The following is a 20,388-nucleotide window of genomic DNA, read 5'->3' as shown; positions in this document are numbered from 1 at the left end:
CAAGTATCAAGACGGTGTGGTCGCTAGCTGCGCACGCGCCGCGGCAGCTGTGCGCAGCATCTGTCCACGCACACAGCCGCGCAGCACGGGCTAACCTGCTACCTACCTGTAGCTTTCTTTTTACCATGTTAATAGCAGCCTTATAACTAAAATAATAGCTAAAAAAAAATCTTCACGTTTTATCAAAAATAACTGGATGGCAAATGCTTCGTTGGATCATTTGTTATATTAGACTGCGCATCACAAGCTCCTAGGTTCGATTTCCGGGTGTGGACAAGTTTTGGACAGTTATGCCCGGACAAGTAGGAATGGGGTCGGGTTACTAGGTCGGGTAACCACACCTACCTGGGTACCGAGGGCTGCAGGGAAAGAGCAGCATTCGGACCGGTGTACTACGTAAACAGCGGCTCACAATTTCTCATATGGCATATTGTGGCTATGGTTAACCCGACGAGTCGGGGTTCTCCGCGCGTCCCTTCGATCTCCAGCGGAGAGTGTTCGCCGTCTGCGATGGCCGGGAGCGTGAGGGTCTTTCCCCACCACTCTTGCTCAACTCTTGGTTGATGGAAACGGGGGTGTCACCACAGTACGGTTATTGAGTTGGCTAACGTGTTACATATTATAATTGGTTCATTTAGTTATCAGCATTGTAAACGGTATTCGAATAGTGTATAACTAGAAGCATTGGATTCTCGAGGATCCATTTGTAACGAATATTTGTAAGAGGGATTTCAGCTCGATTATAGTTCAAATGTAATTAGAAAAAAACAAGTAGGTATTATTCAAGTACCATACCCAGGTTCTCCAACAATACTTAGTATCTGACCTACCTATATATTTCTTAGTAGGTATTTTTTTTTATTTTACTACAAGTTAGCTGTTTACTGCAATCTCACCTGGTGGTGAATGATGATGCAGTATAAGATGGTGACGGGTTAACCTGTTAGCAGTATGGTAGTCAAAGCCCCTAAGCGGTTTCTACGAGACATTGCACCGGTATATCTTTGTCGGCAGGATGGTAACTAGCCGGGACCTCCTGCTTGAATACACATCGCTCACCGTTGCGCCAGGGCGGTGATCAAATATATATATATATTCCTCCTATATACATATTGCACAAGGCAGTCCGCGAGTCAGGCAAATCAGTAGGTACTTATACATTATAAGGAAAGGCCAACATTATTTCTCACGTATGTAGAGATACCGAATACTTATACCTAAATACACTAGAAACGCTTATAAGTGGGAGGTTTTAAATTTTAAGTTAGTGGTAGTACTAGTATTTTCAAAATTTCCTCTGGTCAGGTCTTTGGCAATGGTTAGTTAGGTATCAGTTATTTTCTCGCCTCCTAGTTACACCATAATTGCTCAGTTTATAAAGCTTCGTGAAACTCTATACAACTTACTTACTCTATACTAGTATACTATAGAAGGTATAGTATAGGACGTATTCATCTACTTTATAGAATACTAGATGTTGCCCGCGACTTCGTCTGCGTTTGATTTTGAATTTTGATGTGGCATTCAATTTAGTTTTAGTTGTATTGTAGTAGTAAAAAAAATTAAAGTATTCAGTATCGCTAAGCCTTAAATGAGGGGTTTGCTGCTGTCTGAGGAGTTCTGTCCTCTATCTCCAACCACATTCTGATCTACACAAAGTTTGGGAAAAATTAAACACATATTATAACCTCTATAGTCCAAAAATAATTATTTAAATCGGTTATAATTCGTCGGAGTTATGGTGTAAAATCGTCAAGCAATCCCTTCTCCCAAAGGAACCGAGCTTAATGTCGGGATAAAAAGTATCCTATATTACTTCTCACACTTCCAAGAATATGTGTTCAAAGTTTTATGAGGATCGGTTGAGTTTTTACGTGAAAGCGTAACAAACAAACTTACATTGACATTTATAATATTAGTAGTGATAGGGATATGGAATACTTAGTTTTGATACAACACAATTTTTTATATGGAAATTTCATCAAATGATTCATAAGCGTTGGTGGTGTAATGGTCAGCATAGTTGCCTTCCAAGCAGTTGATCCGGGTTCGATTCCCGGCCAACGCACACCTTTTTTATTTTCACGATTTTTATTTATTACTCCCTTCACTTAAAATAATTGTTTTTTGTACACTAGGATATTGAGGAACAGGGCCCTTACTATCGATTTATTGATATTTACAAGATACGAGTACCTATAACCTATACCTACTTTAATAGTTTGTGACCAATAGAGTTTGTTTTTGCTTGTGTCAATTTTCACATGCATTGCAAAATTATAATATTATAAAATCATGATTCAAGAGTAAAATAAAGCTATTCGTTTCATAATATTATTTGCTATTCTTTTTAATTTATTCCCGAGTTTGCATCTTATCTGCCTAAATCGAAAGTAACATTAAATCAACGGCGTAAATAATCACTGACGTATGAATTATCTGAACACCCGTTTACACATGCCGACCGACGTTACAATAAGTCGTATGTCGTTACGCATAAACAGTCTCGCGCTAAGGTGCGTCCTTATTACAGTGAAAGTTGACGGCAGATGCTATATTTATTACTTTCACAAAATTATACATTGGCTAACATTGCGTAGCAGTCAAGTCAAACAGATATACTCGTACCTACCTATTCACAATAGACATAATTATACGAAGCGGTGATAGCCTAGTGGTTATGGCTCCGGCTTTCCTTTCGTGGAGAAGTTCGTCCGCTAATGACTTTACGGAGTTATGTGCGTTTTTAATTTAAGCAATTAAAATATCACTTGTTACAACGGTGAAGGAGAATATCGTAAATAAATCTGCATGCTTGAGAGTTCTCCATAATGTTCTCAACGGCGTGTGAAATCTACCAATCGGGCTGGGCTGGGTTATAAATATAAAACTATGATAGGTACCCAGTGGCGTGCACAGGGTTTATGACCAGAGTATGCATAAAGAAGGAAGATGGCATTAAATTTAAAATCCTTCCCTTTTATGAGTTATACAAAAAATGTTGGGGTAGGCAGTGCATGTATGAAGTGCACGCCACTGTACCTACCCATTTTATTATCTTGGAACAACATTATCAAGAGGTCCTGAAATCGATTACCGGATCGAAATATAAATTTAATAAAGTAAGTAGGTACTATTAAATCTTGGGTATTTTTTTTTAAATTGCCAGTTGTATTGGGAATTTTGCAGTGTTCATTCCCGTGCGTCGGATTAAACGTTACCCTACCCCAATTCTTGACTTATTATCACTAACATGTGATGGTAATAATTAGCCAACCAACCCGCAGTAGAGCAGCATGATGGGCTTATGCTCTAAATCCCTCTTAGTTATGTGAGAGACCTTAAAAGTCTACGCAAATAAAAAAACGATTCGACATAGATTCTAAGATGTCGTACTTTATACTCTACAGTACACAGTCGCGTGCATAGATGGTACATGCACAGGGTATGCAGATGATATAAAATGAAGTAAATGTCCAGTAAATGTTATAAATACTTAAGGGTAGGCTTTTTATAACTCTTACAATGCCTATCCTTAGATTTTTTTTAACTCGAGCAGATTATTTTCATTTTATACCCTCTATGCACGCCACTGGTCTCCCCACCAAGCAGTTCTTCTGCAATGTAGGTACCCTCTACGCACGTTTCGCTCCGAAACCGGAGAACAACAAATAAGAAGATCTGTTTGGTCTGGAGTATAAAGATTGAAGAAATTATAAATTACCTCATACAGATTCTCCTGCCTTTCGCGGAGTATGGCAAATTAAGCTTAATTTTCATAATATATCATGGAATTCAGCAAAGTAAAGCCTGCTTATATCTAACGTTGCAGAACAATCGAGGCGTCATCGTCACGTCACGTCATGGCGTTAAAGAAAGCAAAAAATAGATCAATTGTTGACAATCGAGCCGTTTTTACCGGATAGCTCGTGCCAGAGACATCCTGTACTGGCGTAGAGAAAATGCGTTCATACAATTTACAACCCATTAACGGCCCCCAGTACACGGGCCCCTCCCACAATGAAAAAGGGCTAAGGCCGAATCCACCGCGCTGGCCCAGTGCGGATTGGTGGACTCCACACACCTTTGAGAACATTATGGAGAACTCTCAGGCATGCAGGTTTCCTCACGATGTTTTCCTGCCCCGCTGAATAGGTAGGTACAATGTGTATTTTGTATCAAGTTTTAATGTAGGTTCTATCTATGGTTCACTATTACGGCTATAATAGTTCCATATAAAAGGAATATATAGGTACCTACCTATGCCTCCGCCATTTTGTTTTTTAATTGCTTATTAGAAGAACATCCTTCTTAACATTACCACTAAATAATGCAGCGTACGTCAAGAAGATTATTGTTATAACTTAGCAAATTTACACAATCCCTATCCCTATCCCTACTAACATTATAAATGTGAATGTAAGTTTGTTTGTTACGCTTTCACGCAAACCTTCTACCAAACGGCAAACCGATCATCTCGAAACTTTGCACACATATTCCTGAAGGTATTAGAAGTAATATAGGATGCTTTTTATCCCGAAATTAAGCTCAGTTTTCTTGGGAGAGAGGACGAAAGTGTTTGACGATTTTACACCAGGCTTAGATATCCTAAATACATAAGGCGCTCACACATTTATGAGGCCCTTGAAAAACAAAAACAAAAGCTATTGAGTTTAAATATACCTATACAATATCATATTTTAACCACTAAAAAGCAAAACAGTATACAGTAGGTAGCACACTAATAAATCCAGTGTAGGTAATTCTGTACTGTGAGCCATATCAGTACATTTATAAAACCTATTAAGTAGAATAGGATGGGATAGGACAGCATTATTTCATTAATTGCAACTTCCCAAGTTGCTGGCGACTGTACGTCCATTGTCAGCATCTGTCACTATAACAGGTAGGTAGAGGTCGTTTTTGTGTTCCGTTAATTTCTACTTTTTTGTCTCGTTGCACTTTACGCGTCAGATGAACTCTAGTTCGGACACCCCAGACATGAGACAATAGGCGATTTAGAGGTCAAGTATCTAATTATAGTTCAACGGGTACATACCACGATAATATTTCGCATTTGTCGTCATTTCGACCCAGTGGCAGTCCCGACGGTACCACGACCCATGCAACTGGGTCGAAATATCGACAAATCTTTAATCAACTATATAACTATTTATCTCTGGGCTTCCAAAGCTGGGCGCCGTAGAAAGTAGGTACATAGGTGCACCGTTAGGTATTTCTGTAGGTACTTCCAAAAAATTAAGAAGAATTATTTTTTGATAGTTTTAGTGCAGCAGTGTCACGGGCTTATCTCGTATTATGAAATGTTGTGTGGAGATGTCCAAGCTCAGCCATTCCAATGTTGGGATTTTTCATTCTTCTTAAAATCTTAGTTAAAATTTATCTAGGTAATAGCGGACCCCAGCGCCATCTGTCGGGCTGATTTCTAAATGTATACCATCCAGGGTGCCACCCAAACGCATACTACAACGGAAATAATATCCAAATATTATATGTGTAATAATGAACGGGGATAAATTTCTCCTATTCCATGTTCCCGTGCTTTGGCCGGTGGACACGTTAATTACATCCCTTGTCAGGGGATATAATCGGGGGATATAATTTTTGTCTCCTGTCTTTGCTAGCCCTGTGCAGGTGTGATTGCAGTTAAGGGCTAACTCTAAATATCATTAAAAAAGCATTGTAATTAGATTCAAAGGTGCAATTAAACTCTATATCTAGGTATAAGACTATATACTTAGCATAAAAAAAAAATTTCAAAGGTACAGCTAAACTCTATAACACGTGTTTAGGTAAACCTTCCAAGCTAAAACACCTATTGTGATCACATTGTGATCCGAGACACAGTCTCAACTAGTTCGGAAAACAGGTACACTATTTATCTATGCGAAATAAAAGGAAATAATGTATTATGTTTAAGTACTTTTAATTCTGTTTTGTTTATCCTTTAAGAGAAATGCAGCATTTTTTCATCGCCACTCGATAAGTACACACGCGGTCCCTAAATCAGTGCCCCGGACAGATAGGTGCTGAAACACGATCATTGGATGCTGCGATCGCCCCGCCTCTGTCGAGATCAACCAATCACGCGCGCGCATCTCACTACGCAAGCGTGTAAATGCTACATACGTATATTTATATGATGTAAGTAATTCATTGTTATCTAATCTAATAAGATTGGTTTTATCTTATTACTTATTTGCACTCGCAAAGCTACCGGTTTTTCGGTATTTCTATACCGAAACGGGAATCGATCGCTATAGACCGTAGGTATTAATTAAGTTCAGGTTTGACCCGTCTGTTTATCTACTTACTAATAAAACTGTAACGGGTCGAATTCTGTACATTGAAGAAATAAAAAAAAATCTAATCACAAAAACTGTAATTTTTTTCATGTCTCTATGTCTGTATATATCTGTCTGTCTGTGTGTCGGAATCTGGGCCACGCATCACGCTAAAACTACTCAATGAATTCAAATGAAACCTTGCATGACTTTAGTTCATATTTTTATCCCAAAATTCAGCTCAGATCCTTTGGGAGAGTGGATGAAAGTGTTTGACTATTTTACACCGTAACTCCGTCAAATACCTACTCCGTCCGCAGTAGGCGCATCTAATAAGCAAATAAAGCAATTGTTTAGGTTATTACGTCTCCGAAATCGGTAAAAAAATATTTCACAGGCTTTAGAGGCTACTGTCTCTGAGCCTTATCTTAAACCGCAAACCTAATAGTTTTCGAGTAAACCACTGCCATAACTTTTACTGAAAGAAATCAGATACAGCACTAACATCACATGCAAAATTAAAAAAGGTACGCGTGGCGAAGTGTAGGTACTATGCGCGTGTTGGTCTTTTTTCTTCAATAGGTTTGTCATAAGCAAACTCTTGGAATGTTTTGAATACGTTTGTATGGAAAAATAAATACTCTTCTTTTGATTTAATATTTTTACAGGTTGATTCCATAAGAACTATACTTATGCATCCTTCAAGATTATTTCGAAATTCTGTTACACGTTGTGTGTATATATTTTTGAGTTTTGAGAACTTCCGTTAACTATTAGAGTAGGGACGGAAGACCTAGGCACCTATTGGAAAATTATGCGATTGGAAAAACTCGTTCGTGTTGGAAATAAATCGTCGAGTAGGTAGTCGTTTATTTATGAATTTTATGTTGAGATGTTTTAATTTTAGTAGTTTAACGACTCTATTTAAATAAGTAAATAAGTATTATTTTTTTCCTATAGGTATAAGCCCCTACCTATCCATGCACGTACCTATCTAGTTTAAGTTTCAATTGCTGTTTTATCCCCGGACTAAAACATTTTATTGGTCCTCTCCGGCACAGCAGCAAGCGCTGTTAATTTATATCGGTAGGTCTGAGGTTTTGATCTTTCTCTGCATTATATCTGGTCTTCTTGTTGAGTCTCCGGCCGTAACTAGTTATCACTCTATCGACAAAGACGTTCTCCCAAGCGATTTAGTGTTAAAAAATATATTCAAAATTCATTTATTTCAAATAGGCCGAGTTTACAAGCACTTGAAACGTCAAGTCAATCTGTTTGTAGTGACTCTGCCAAGGAAGGTAAATTCCACCGAGAAGAGCCGGCAAGAAACTCAGTAGATTGCTCTTTTTCAACATCATTTCACAGTTAACAATGAAAAAACATATAAGTAAGTATACCTACCTATAATAAATTTTCTTTCTTGTGAGAGATGAGAGCGGGGTCTGCTTCCATTGCATGGAAGTCCAGTGCAATATATACTCGACTTCCATTGCGTTGTAAGGAAATAAAAGAAACATTAGATATTCGTTCAATCTACATACCTACTAAACCAGTAGGTATTTAATTATGCTGATTATTGACTGATTACAAGTAATAATTTTCAATTTAATTTGAAGTACTAAAAGCTTTTCGTTATGAGCTTCCAACGCCTTTCAAAGCGTGCCAACTATTTGGGCGAACAAACTAAAATATTCTCTACCAAAATGTGATGATAAATTGTATGAGTATCAAAGGTGATTATTCGTAGATCTTATAACATTAATTATAAATAAGTAAAGATAAGTAATATGAAGTGGAAAATTGCAGGCTGCATTGGTTTATTATGGTATTGTAACACACTGGCTGGCTGAAAATGTAGGTTGATGGTTATAACTACTACTGCCATCTATGTTTTCACCACTGAATATTAGTGTACAATTTTTTTATGTTTCGTTACATATATTCAATTTTATGTTCATAAAAAACTTATACTTAAACATAAAATTTACATAATACAAGAAATGCAGTAGATAAGTATGATGTAAATAGATAACATGCATCATATTTATACCCGATTCATTTATTTTCTGAAAGCCTACTGCCATCTAGTGTCAAGTAGCAAAAGCTCATTACATCTTCTAAACCGGAAAATGAATAAAGAAACGCGGTAAAATTAAATCGGGGGATTGATTTCCTCTTTCTTCGATGTTAAATATTAAAAAATACGGATAGTGCTAAATAATTTTATTTGAAAATAAATACTGCGTATATGTTGTAGAGCGATTCTGTTTTTTTTAATTATTTTATACAAAACCATTTTTGTCATTTTATTAGACAATAGACACGTTACTGACTAAAAATTAAGTGATTGGCTTTTATTTGCGTTTGTTCCCGTTTACTGTTTTTATTTAATTTATGTTTTAGCATTATATTGTGAACTGTCGTTCTAATTTTAAAAAATGAGTACAACATCCGCTGGTATATATCATTGGAAGTTGGGAGATATCGCTCTCGCCAGAGTTTGCAAAAAAGTTTACGCTAAAGTTCTAGTGGTGAAAAATGAAGATGGACTCTTCCACGATGAAAAAGGTATTTTGTGTTTAAATTACACAACCAAGCGCAAGTAAGCAAGGCTTACTACAAGAAAAAACAGAGTGTACAGTTCTAGAATTTCTTTTCGGTATATGATTTAGACTTTCGCCTCCCTTTTCATTTCTTTTCACCATTTAAAAAATAGTTTCAAGAAACGACCCAAACATAAAGTATATAACTTTTTATAAGTTCCGTAAATAAAACTAAGCAAAGGCCAATTTAAATTTAGATCTTGAAGATCAAAATAGTTAAATTACAATATTTATTTGGAACAAGATCATCATCATGTCAGCCAATCCACGTCCACTGCTGGACAAAAGTCTTTTGTAGGGAGTTCCACAATATACGGTCCTGGGCCGCTTGCCTCCAGCGGCTCCCAGCGACTCGCTTGATGTCATCTGTCTACCTCGTTGGGGGCCGACCTACGTTGCGTTTACCGGTGCGGGGTCGCCATTCCAGCACCTTAAGAACCCAACGTCCATCGGTTCTCCGAGCTATGTGCCCTGCCCATCAGTTTCGCGCTATGTCGGTAACTCTATTTCTTCTACGGATCTCCTCATTTCTGATTTGATCACGTAGAGATACTCCTAGAATAGCTCTCTCCATCGCCCGCTGAGTGACGCTGAGCGACGCTGAGCCTTCTTATGAGGCCCATAGTTAGCAACCATGTCTCAGTTCCTTAAGTCATCACTGGCAACACGCACTGTTCGAACAAGATGAATACCTAATATTATCGCGTATGAAGAAGGGCATATAGAGTACTTAATTTTGCTCACCAAGTAACCCCATTTCCTAGTTCTAGGAATAACAGCTGATGACAAGGGCATTAGAGTAACAAAGCAGCTCTGTTACTATGTGGAGACAGTCCGCACAAAGCAGCAGATGTGGCTGCCTTACACCTGTATGCACCTCGCTGAACGGTCCAGACCTTTCTATGGATCTACTATCAAAGCTCCTGTGACAAAATCTGATGCAAAAGCTACTCCTAGAAAGGTATTTAAAAATATAAATAGGAATTAAAATCTTAGCTTTAATATGTCTATGCAATTCATATAACATCATGGATTGCATGCTAGGAAAACCTAAGGCTCAAGTGTGATGCCTCATGTACCAGTAAATACAATGGTGACCATACCCTTTAGACCGGAACGCAGTAATGCTGCCTGGCAGCAGAAATAAGCATTGGTGTTATATATATAATAACTCGTAACAAACTATAGTCCTTTTAAATTACAGAAAAGTCCTATTACAATGTTAAGGATTACTCATATGACAAAAAACTTGGGTGTGAAACTTCATAGCTTAATATTAATTTACTGTGAGAAGGTGATTACAAAAAAAATACCTGGCTAAGTTTGTTGTGGGACCAGGGTGCGTTTGGAACCCTTGTAGCTGTAGGTTTAAGTTGGGGAACAAAGTTATCAAATTCCCCTTACAATTATGTAAACATATAATATGTATAAACCCTTCATAAGTGCCTGTGCTAGGCCTACATGAATAAAGATTTATTAATTTGTTCACCCCTTTTTACCTGTCTAGAACAAATCATTTGTTACATTTTAGTATAAATGACTTAAGTAATAAAAAAATATGTATAAAGAAAATCATTGTATTATATTTGCTCTCATTTGTTTTAACAGACTTAACAATTTTTTTCTATTTTTAAAAGATACTTTAATGCAAAGATTGTTGTTAGCAGTCATGTCATTATACATCATAGTCATGTAAGAATAGATGGTTTTTTTTTTTAAAAAAGGAGTATGCTTATTAAAATGAGGTCCCAGGTTTGATTCTGTATTGGGCTAAAAAATAAATGGTATTGTTTTCTGACAAGAAACTCTGTACCAGATTTACCAAACCTAATAACTGGGACTGGAAGCTTAACATTCATTGTTACCCAGTCCCAGTTATTATGAATAGTGTGAGATAACAATTTTTGAAAACTGCCCAACTGCATTGTCCACTCTGTCCTTTGAGATAGGAGGCATCCATCAGTGGGAAATGTCCAAATGTCTGAAAAAGATGACTGTCTTTTGATGACTGTCTTATAAGCCCTAGAGTAGGATAAGCTTGGAAAAACCTGTTCCTTTGCAAGACAATTTAAAGCTTATTTTCTTCAAAATTCCTGTTATAATATGTTATTTTTTTCAGAGAAAATTAATGGAAGACCATGTCCTACCGTTAAATGTAAAACCATCCAAATGCAAGGAGCCAGATCTCAACATATCCTATGAAATACGTCAGAAGCCTCTCAAACAGGGAAAGTATGAAAATGCTTTCAAACAATTTGTAAGGCTTGGCAAGGAGCATCTTTTTGACCACTTCTACAGTACATTGTGCTTTGAAAAAGTGAAAAATAGTGACATATTAGATTATCTTGATAATGTGGATGCAAGTACTGAAGATAAATTAGATATGGTCATAAAAAATATTGTTACGGAGAAGGAAATTGACAACTACCTCCATCAGTGTTGGAGGTACAATTTTGTACACAAACAAAGTGATAGTAGTAAAGACGCATCTGATAATATGGTAAGTACGTCTTCTATATTATAATCTATGTATTTGGCCATTCCTAATTAGTTATGGATTTATCCATAAGCAATTCCAGATTAAGCCATAAGCAAATTAAGCAATTGCTTAGTTCATTTAAATTCAAAATTAATTTTTTGCGGTAGTTATATAGTGCTAGTTTATAACAGCACTTTCGAAATGTCTGTCTGTTTGTTGTGACTCTACCACCGGTTGGGAAGGCAGATTCTACCAACAATAGCCACCAAGAAATGCAGCAGATTGCTCTTATTTAATATAATTTTACAGTTTCACAATTTATTTTATATCTTGTGAGAGACGGGAGCAGAACTGCCTGCTTCCAAGCGCCCTTATCGTTATTATTGCAGAAGTTTTTTTATTACACTACCAGTTGATTGTAATCTCAGCTGGCAAACCTGTCAGGGGGATGGCAGGTATATTATAATCCATACTCCTATATGGTTTCTATGCAGGTTTGTACCAGAATGCAAAATTGCTGTAGCACATCTTTGTCTTCAGAGTGGTAACAAGCCACTGCAAAATTTTTCCATAAGATTAAATTATATTAGTTCCAAATTCCTCTGTTCTCAGAAATTGAGGACTGGCAATTTGACAATAACAGGATATTGATGTTGATATACATACACAACACTTTAATTCAAGGACCAAAAATATTGCTAATATTTCCAAAACTATCAAAAAATGATTCAAATATTTTTATGTGCAATGAATTAAGCACAACAATTTTCACTTCTAAAGTTAATACTAATAATTATTTTCAGAAATCATCTGCACTTTTCAAATTTAATAAAAATATACCAGTGACTATTCACGCTCCATGGTGCTTGGTGTGTGGCTGTGGTGACAGGTTATGGGAGTGTACAAATTGTCCTGCTTCCTTTCACCTCGCATGTAGGAGGGAATGGCTTGTCAATATTATCCGTAAGTTATATTTAATATTAACTGTATGAATAAAAAATACTAAGTGGCTATCTGTGCTTTTTAAATAAATGCTCATTATTAAACTCATATTATAATTAATTATTTGCATAATTATGACAAAGTCTGCATTTGTGTTTATCCCTGGCTCATGTTTGCAAGGACAAATTATTACAGAAGTTATACATGTATAGCATTGCACAGAAAGTGATTAGATTATTGGGGATATAATAGTATTATATTTGGGATTAAAGTATCGAAAAAACTCAAGTTTTTCAAAGTTAGATTAATTTTCAACAGCTAGAATTTCACGATTATTTAAATTCTTTTCTTACAAAACATCCATCTTCATAAAAAACTTGTTATTGTTCATTATAGTCTCGGAATTCAGAGACAAATCGCTGCTCAATTGTCAGTTAGCGCGAAGTTTCATATCGCTTGCACAGATTGTGCTAGTAGTAACAATGCCAAATTTCACATCGCGCTAAGGAGATTCTCCCGCGTAGAATGACCCTCGCGCCTATAATTAATATGGGTATCGCTTCTCGGCCTTTTGGCTAAGATCAAAGTGTAGTATCTGTTCTTTTCAGCTTAATATCTGAAAGTTCCCACAATGTGGGACCAGTATATTAAACTGATTTTTGTAAACCGACGGGATGTTCGGGGCTCGCTCCACTCCCGTCACGGGTCGGCCCGGCATTGCAGTGCCGCCGGGATCGGCCCACATAAATACTTGAACACCTTCAGATCACAGCATTCTGTTATCGTTACACTATTTACTCGATACATCTTATTATGTTATATCTCTGACGTCACACTTAAAATTATTAATAGTTCGTGTGCGTGTGGCAGATGATGAAATGTTGAAAGCTAACATTTTTTAAATTTCCCAACCCGCCTTCCTAGTATTTCGTGTTAAACCGGCTTAAATCTAAATTACTGTAGGGCGATATCGCAGTGTCTTTATTTAAAAATAACATGTGCTGGACTATTTTCCGATTACCAATATTAAGACTTACTAAGGTTTCCGAAAATCTCTAGATTCAGTAACGATTCTAAATGTGCGGAAATTCATAAAGAGTATTAATTATGCAAATACCCATTCTTCAATAATAGCGACATCTATAAAATAGTAATATCAGAAAGAGGTATCGGTTTTCACTTGGTCCTAAGTTTCATAAGCTTTTGCACAGGTGGTGTTAGTAGTAACAGTACCCAAATTTGCATCGCGCTAGGGAGATTTTCCTGCATTGAATCACCCTCGCGCCTTTAGACTTTACCAGTATCGCTTCTCGGCCTTTTGGCTAAGATCAAAGTGTAGTATCTGTTCTTTTCAGCTTAATATCTGAAAGTTCCCACAATGTGGGACCAGTATATTAAACTGATTTTTGTAAACCGACGGGATGTTCGGGGCTCGCTCCACTCCCGTCACGGGTCGGCCCGGCATTGCAGTGCCGCCGGGATCGGCCCACATTAATCACTAGAATACCTTCAGATCACTCCACTTATGGGGGTCAAGTTTTCTTAGTCAATCAAGTGTAGGACTGTAGTAGCTTAAATCTTCCAAAGGAACGTGGATGCCAAAAAGAAGACTAGTCCCTTGGCAAATGATAACCATTTTAAACTTTCGATTATATTTTACTCGACCCTCTTTTTGGTTTTATTCAGCTTAAACAGACTAAAGTCGAATTCTTGTACGATATTACCGCAGTGTATCTAAAAAATAACATGTGCTGGACCGCTTTCTTATTAAGACTATAAAGATTTCCAAAAATCGCATGATTTAGTAATAATTTCAAACGTACCAAGTACATAATTATAATATACTAAAATATTGATAGTACATAAGTTACACATTAAGCAGAGTATCAGACATTAAAAACAAGTTTAATTTATATAAATATGGAATATAAACGTTACTTTCTAAACCCAAGCGACATCTGTAAAGCATTCATGTCATTATAGCGGGATCGCTATTCGCTTCGCACTTTGTGCTAAGTTTCATAACGCTTGCACAGATGGTGCTAGCAGTAACAGTGCCAAATTCACATCGCGCTTAGGAGATTCTCGCGCGTAGAATGACCCTCGCGGCCTTAGGTTTTTCTGGTATCGCTTCTCGGCCTTTTGGCTAAGATCAAAGTGTAGTATCTGTTCTTTTCAGCTTAATATCTGAAAGTTCCCACAATGTGGGACCAGTATATTAAACTGATTTTTGTAAACCGACGGGATGTTCGGGGCTCGCTCCACTCCCGTCACGGGTCGGCCCGGCATTGCAGTGCCGCCGGGATCGGCCCACATAAATACTTGAACACCTTCAGATCACAGCATTCTGTTATCGTTACACTATTTACTCGATACATCTTATTATGTTATATCTCTGACGTCACACTTAAAATTATTAATAGTTCGTGTGCGTGTGGCAGATGATGAAATGTTGAAAGCTAACATTTTATAAATTTCCCAACCCGCCTTCCTAGTATTTCGTGTTAAACCGGCTTAAATCTAAATTACTGTAGGGCGATATCGCAGTGTCTTTATTTAAAAATAACATGTGCTGGACTATTTTCCGATTACCAATATTAAGACTTACTAAGGTTTCCGAAAATCTCTAGATTCAGTAACGATTCTAAATGTGCGGAAATTCATAAAGAGTATTAATTATGCAAATACCCATTCTTCAACAATAGCGACATCTATAAAATAGTAATATCAGAAAGAGGTATCGGTTTTCACTTGGTCCTAAGTTTCATAAGCTTTTGCACAGGTGGTGTTAGTAGTAACAGTACCCAAATTTGCATCGCGCTAGGGAGATTTTCCTGCATTGAATCACCCTCGCGCCTTTAGACTTTACCAGTATCGCTTCTCGGCCTTTTGGCTAAGATCAAAGTGTAGTATCTGTTCTTTTCAGCTTAATATCTGAAAGTTCCCACAATGTGGGACCAGTATATTAAACTGATTTTTGTAAACCGACGGGATGTTCGGGGCTCGCTCCACTCCCGTCACGGGTCGGCCCGGCATTGCAGTGCCGCCGGGATCGGCCCACATTAATCACTAGAATACCTTCAGATCACTCCACTTATGGGGGTCAAGTTTTCTTAGTCAATCAAGTGTAGGACTGTAGTAGCTTAAATCTTCCAAAGGAACGTGGATGCCAAAAAGAAGACTAGTCCCTTGGCAAATGATAACCATTTTAAACTTTCGATTATATTTTACTCGACCCTCTTTTTGGTTTTATTCAGCTTAAACAGACTAAAGTCGAATTCTTGTACGATATTACCGCAGTGTATCTAAAAAATAACATGTGCTGGACCGCTTTCTTATTAAGACTATAAAGATTTCCAAAAATCGCATGATTTAGTAATAATTTCAAACGTACCAAGTACATAATTATAATATACTAAAATATTGATAGTACATAAGTTACACATTAAGCAGAGTATCAGACATTAAAAACAAGTTTAATTTATATAAATATGGAATATAAACGTTACTTTCTAAACCCAAGCGACATCTGTAAAGCATTCATGTCATTATAGCGGGATCGCTATTCGCTTCGCACTTTGTGCTAAGTTTCATAACGCTTGCACAGATGGTGCTAGCAGTAACAGTGCCAAATTCACATCGCGCTTAGGAGATTCTCGCGCGTAGAATGACCCTCGCGGCCTTAGGTTTTTCTGGTATCGCTTCTCGGCCTTTTGGCTAAGATCAAAGTGTAGTATCTGTTCTTTTCAGCTTAATATCTGAAAGTTCCCACAATGTGGGACCAGTATATTAAACTGATTTTTGTAAACCGACGGGATGTTCGGGGCTCGCTCCACTCCCGTCACGGGTCGGCCCGGCATTGCAGTGCCGCCGGGATCGGCCCACATAAATACTTGAACACCTTCAGATCACAGCATTCTGTTATCGTTACACTATTTACTCGATACATCTTATTATGTTATATCTCTGACGTCACACTTAAAATTATTAATAGTTCGTGTGCGTGTGGCAGATGATGAAATGTTGAAAGCTAACATTTTATAAATTTCCCAACCCGCCTTCCTAGTATTTCGTGTTAAACCGGCTTAAATCTAAATTACTGTAGGGCGATATCGCAGTGTCTTTATTTAAAAATAACATGTGCTGGACTATTTTCCGATTACCAATATTAAGACTTACTAAGGTTTCCGAAAATCTCTAGATTCAGTAACGATTCTAAATGTGCGGAAATTCATAAAGAGTATTAATTATGCAAATACCCATTCTTCAACAATAGCGACATCTATAAAATAGTAATATCAGAAAGAGGTATCGGTTTTCACTTGGTCCTAAGTTTCATAAGCTTTTGCACAGGTGGTGTTAGTAGTAACAGTACCCAAATTTGCATCGCGCTAGGGAGATTTTCCTGCATTGAATCACCCTCGCGCCTTTAGACTTTACCAGTATCGCTTCTCGGCCTTTTGGCTAAGATCAAAGTGTAGTATCTGTTCTTTTCAGCTTAATATCTGAAAGTTCCCACAATGTGGGACCAGTATATTAAACTGATTTTTGTAAACCGACGGGATGTTCGGGGCTCGCTCCACTCCCGTCACGGGTCGGCCCGGCATTGCAGTGCCGCCGGGATCGGCCCACATTAATCACTAGAATACCTTCAGATCACAGCATTGTGATATCGTTACACTATTAATTCGATATAGCTTTTAATCTTATGTCTCTGACGTCATACTTAAAATTATTAATCGTACGTGTGCGTGTCGCAGATGATGAAATGTTGAAAGCTTACACGTTTTAAATTTCCAACCCCCCTTTTAGTATTTCTGCTTAAATCGGCTTAAATCCAAATGATTGCAGGACGTAATTGCAGTATTTAAAAATAGCATGTGCATGTCCATTTTCCGATTATCAGTTACACTCTTAAATTATTTTTTTAAACGGGCTGTTTTCGGGCTCGCTCCACTCCCATCACGGGGCTTCCCGGCATGCGCCGGGACCGGCCCACTTTAATCCTTTATCAACTGAGTTCTTCAAAATTCTGACATAGTAGTTCCTTGTGGGCTTATTATGACTTCATACTCAGGACACATATGGATACCTCATTCTTTTGAATGGGTTATGGTCCTTGTCTCAATGGGTGCACTTGCTCTAACGGCAAAAAAGTAGAAAAGAGAAAGAGTAGAAAAGAAAACGACACCTAAATTCTACATGGAGTGAATGTAGCTAGCGCCTCAGAATAGTGTAAAAATTATGTAAAAGTAACGCCTATTTGTAAGAATTTTTATCTAGGCCACAGATAATTTATTATAATGTTGTAGTAGTAAAAAAATTGTTACCACAATTTGGACCTTTTAAAATAGTTCACCTTTTATGAAGAACTGTCTTCTCTCGGACCTCTGTTCTGGTTTCCAATTGACAATTTATAACTAGGTTTAGATGTATCTTGTTTTTTCTAAATTCTGCTTCAGACCGTAAAAGTCCTCCAAAAAAAGCTCAAAAACATGTGACTTTAGTAGCGAAAATCCTATCAAGCACCAGAACAATCTCCTCCATACAAAAAGAGAAGGAGAATCTCGAAATTTGCCCCAGCTGCATGTGGGGCCCCAAAGTTGGGTGAGTGTGTATTTTAATGACCAACTGTAATTTTCTGTAACTTCTCAGTTATTTTTAACCGTAGCTAATAATTGACGGAACAAACAGATTCCCGACCTTATGACAAGAGGAACCCATCGCCTAAAAACAAAGCCACAGTTCGCAGATTATAGAAGGGTCGGAAGGTCGGGTCCTGCAAAGTGCCGCCCTGTTTCCCTTAATCTGAGACATAGGTTTTAAGCTTTGTGGGCCTGTACACCGGCAACTACGCCCTTCAACCGAAACACAAGCAATGATAATAGTATTTCCCCGGACGAGCTCTGTCCTTAATCAGCAAATCTGTCCGATTTATATCAGCAAATCCTTAAAGGTTTTGCTGATATAAATCGCAAATTATATTAAAAAAAATAATCTCCCGTAATAATGCTCCACGGGTGTCATGGCTGTACTCGTGACGTCATTTGCAAATTAGAGCTTGATTAAGCCCTTGTTTGTAAGTTCAAGCGGTACAAAGTTATGATTATAAAGACGTGACGTCATAATTTTGGATTCGCCGTTTGACCTGTCATGGCGGATAGATTAGAGATTTTGCAGTTTTATTTATTGAAAAAAATACCAATCTCACTTCGAATATAAATAAAAATATTTCTTTCTTATTAATACAATATTTTAGCGATTCTACGTTACTGTCATCATACCTATGAATAATTTACCCCTTAATGTTCTTGGAATTCCGCAATATAACGCCTGCTTCTATCAAATATTTTTCAGGTATGATGATGTGGTCTGGCATAAGTTGAGCACTTGTCCGTGGTGGCCGGCCAGGGTGCTTACCCCGGGGGCGATACCCCATTGTCTCCTAACCCGCAATCACTCTCCGCACCAGTGGCCCCTTCAGTACTACGGTGAGTATTTTTTATTCGCCGATCTTAATTTTATATTATGGATCACCAAAGTCGACAAAGTCAAAGTCAAAATCATAGTCAAACATTTCTTAATTAATTAGATTCAAATAGGCACATAGATGGCACTTTTGATAGGTTCACATACAAAATGTGTAAAATTCTAAAATGTTTTATTCATGTAGAAGAAGGTCTACATGAATAAAACCTTTTTGAAGGCACAGACACATTACAGGCACTTATGAAGCGTTCATACATTTAACATGTTACACTAACGTTAGTGACGGTAATTACTGCATTCGTTAACTTAAAACTAAAGCTAGGAGGGTTCCAAACGCGTCTAAGAAGAGCCCACAACAAACTTAGCCAGGTTTTTTTCTTTGTTGGTTGTTAGAGCAATTCACACCCAAGCTTTTTTATCGTTTAAGTAATCCTTAACGTTATAATAGGATTTTTCTGTAAGCTTACGTTTTATATAAACTTGGAACTCATTGAGAGATATCTCAAAGATTAAATTCGGTAATTTGCTATAAAATAATATACAATTGTTATAAAATAATATGAATTAGCAATTTTATGTAGCCTAGTAAACTGCACAAGTTCATTTTAGCTTCTAATATTTATATTGTTACAGTCCATTTTCTTTTTAAATTTTGTTAATTTTGATGGACATAAATAAAATTTTTAGCCTACACTTAATTTTATCATAAAAATATATTTCGTGTTTCCTATTATAAGATTTCATTGTCATCAGGTACTTTGAACTACTCTTGGGGCGATTCAAATAGAATGTGTTTGTTTTTACCGAAGCACACGGGCGCTTTGCAAGCTAAGGACGAAATGCTTCGAAGTGCAGTGATGGATGCATGTGACGACTACATTTCTGTTTACCTCACCTAAAACAACTACGAATAGTGGTAAGCCGTTAAGGACCATACCTTTTAAACGACGCACCACCTATGACACATTTAGTGTATATTAGGAATATACATAATATTTATAAGGAGGTAAGAAAGAAGTACTTAACTTCGTGTACCTAAATTTTTAAATATTTTTTTATAATTTTAACTGAAAGTTTTATAAACTACCAAATATTATTTAATAGATAGTTATTGACTTTGTTTAATTAATAAAATTTAGGATTGTAAATCCAATCACAGTTTAATATAAGATCGACGGTTATTTGTTTTTATTATAAGAAATATTCTTGTAAAATTCTGACTCTTTTGCTAAATAACTTTTATTTTTGTTAATTTTGTTTTATCGTTTATTTTATTATTGTTGCTTGAAAATCAGTATTATAAGATTTATATTTCTCATCATGGTTACTTTGTTTTTAAAATTGTTATTTTTCTTATTTTTTTAATATAACATCGCAGCAATGTTTGGTGCAAATCAATTGGCACTCGATATACGAGACCTTAAGTTTGTGTTTCGAATCATAAGTGCAAAAAATATGTAGAATCAGTGAAAAAAATATTCATAAATGTCTAAAAATACATTTCGCTGTATTTTAAATAAAGTCTAAAAATAGTGCGCTTGTTTAATGAGCATCCTCAGTATTAAAGTTG

At 36.9% G+C, this 20,388-nt stretch overlaps 1 protein-coding gene and 7 non-coding genes across 8 annotated transcripts; all 8 read left to right on the top strand.

Annotated features, from left to right (window-relative positions):
- Positions 1-1,996: 1,996 nt before the first annotated feature.
- Positions 1,997-2,068, top strand: Trnag-ucc. Its single transcript has one exon. It is a non-coding gene; the product is annotated as a tRNA-Gly (tRNA).
- A 6,724-nt stretch (positions 2,069-8,792) lies between these two features.
- LOC120627404 lies at positions 8,793-19,763 on the top strand. The gene is made up of 7 exons (XM_039895407.1): positions 8,793-8,873; positions 9,673-9,869; positions 11,028-11,408; positions 12,191-12,350; positions 17,792-17,936; positions 18,687-18,820; positions 19,572-19,763. Exons 2-7 carry the CDS (start codon positions 9,759-9,761, stop codon positions 19,715-19,717), a joined length of 1,077 nt encoding a protein of 358 aa, XP_039751341.1. The 5' UTR covers positions 8,793-8,873; positions 9,673-9,758; the 3' UTR covers positions 19,718-19,763.
- On the top strand, positions 12,885-13,077 carry LOC120627497. The gene has a single exon (XR_005658923.1). It is a non-coding gene; the product is annotated as a U2 spliceosomal RNA (small nuclear RNA).
- LOC120627477 lies at positions 13,632-13,824 on the top strand. Its single transcript, XR_005658916.1, has one exon. It is a non-coding gene; the product is annotated as a U2 spliceosomal RNA (small nuclear RNA).
- Positions 14,456-14,648, top strand: LOC120627492. The gene has a single exon (XR_005658921.1). It is a non-coding gene; the product is annotated as a U2 spliceosomal RNA (small nuclear RNA).
- On the top strand, positions 15,203-15,395 carry LOC120627465. Its single transcript, XR_005658914.1, has one exon. It is a non-coding gene; the product is annotated as a U2 spliceosomal RNA (small nuclear RNA).
- Positions 16,027-16,219, top strand: LOC120627485. The gene has a single exon (XR_005658917.1). It is a non-coding gene; the product is annotated as a U2 spliceosomal RNA (small nuclear RNA).
- LOC120627457 lies at positions 16,774-16,966 on the top strand. The gene has a single exon (XR_005658913.1). It is a non-coding gene; the product is annotated as a U2 spliceosomal RNA (small nuclear RNA).
- Positions 19,764-20,388: the final 625 nt, after the last annotated feature.

The sequence above is a fragment of the Pararge aegeria genome, chromosome 1, assembly GCF_905163445.1.
Source record: "Pararge aegeria chromosome 1, ilParAegt1.1, whole genome shotgun sequence".
Classification (NCBI taxonomy): domain Eukaryota; kingdom Metazoa; phylum Arthropoda; class Insecta; order Lepidoptera; family Nymphalidae; genus Pararge; species Pararge aegeria.
Note: the sequence above shows the minus strand (reverse complement) of the source record. Positions and strands in the feature narration are given on the sequence as shown.

Coding starts and splice junctions, on each gene's coding strand:
- LOC120627404 (XM_039895407.1), top strand. CDS start 9,759: ATGTGGCTGCCTTACACCTGTATGCACCTCGCTGAACGGTCCAGACCT. Junction 11,409..12,190: donor AAGACGCATCTGATAATATG/GTAAGTACGTCT, acceptor AATTATTTTCAG/AAATCATCTGCACTTTTCAA. Junction 18,821..19,571: donor GTGGCCCCTTCAGTACTACG/GTGAGTATTTTT, acceptor CATTGTCATCAG/GTACTTTGAACTACTCTTGG.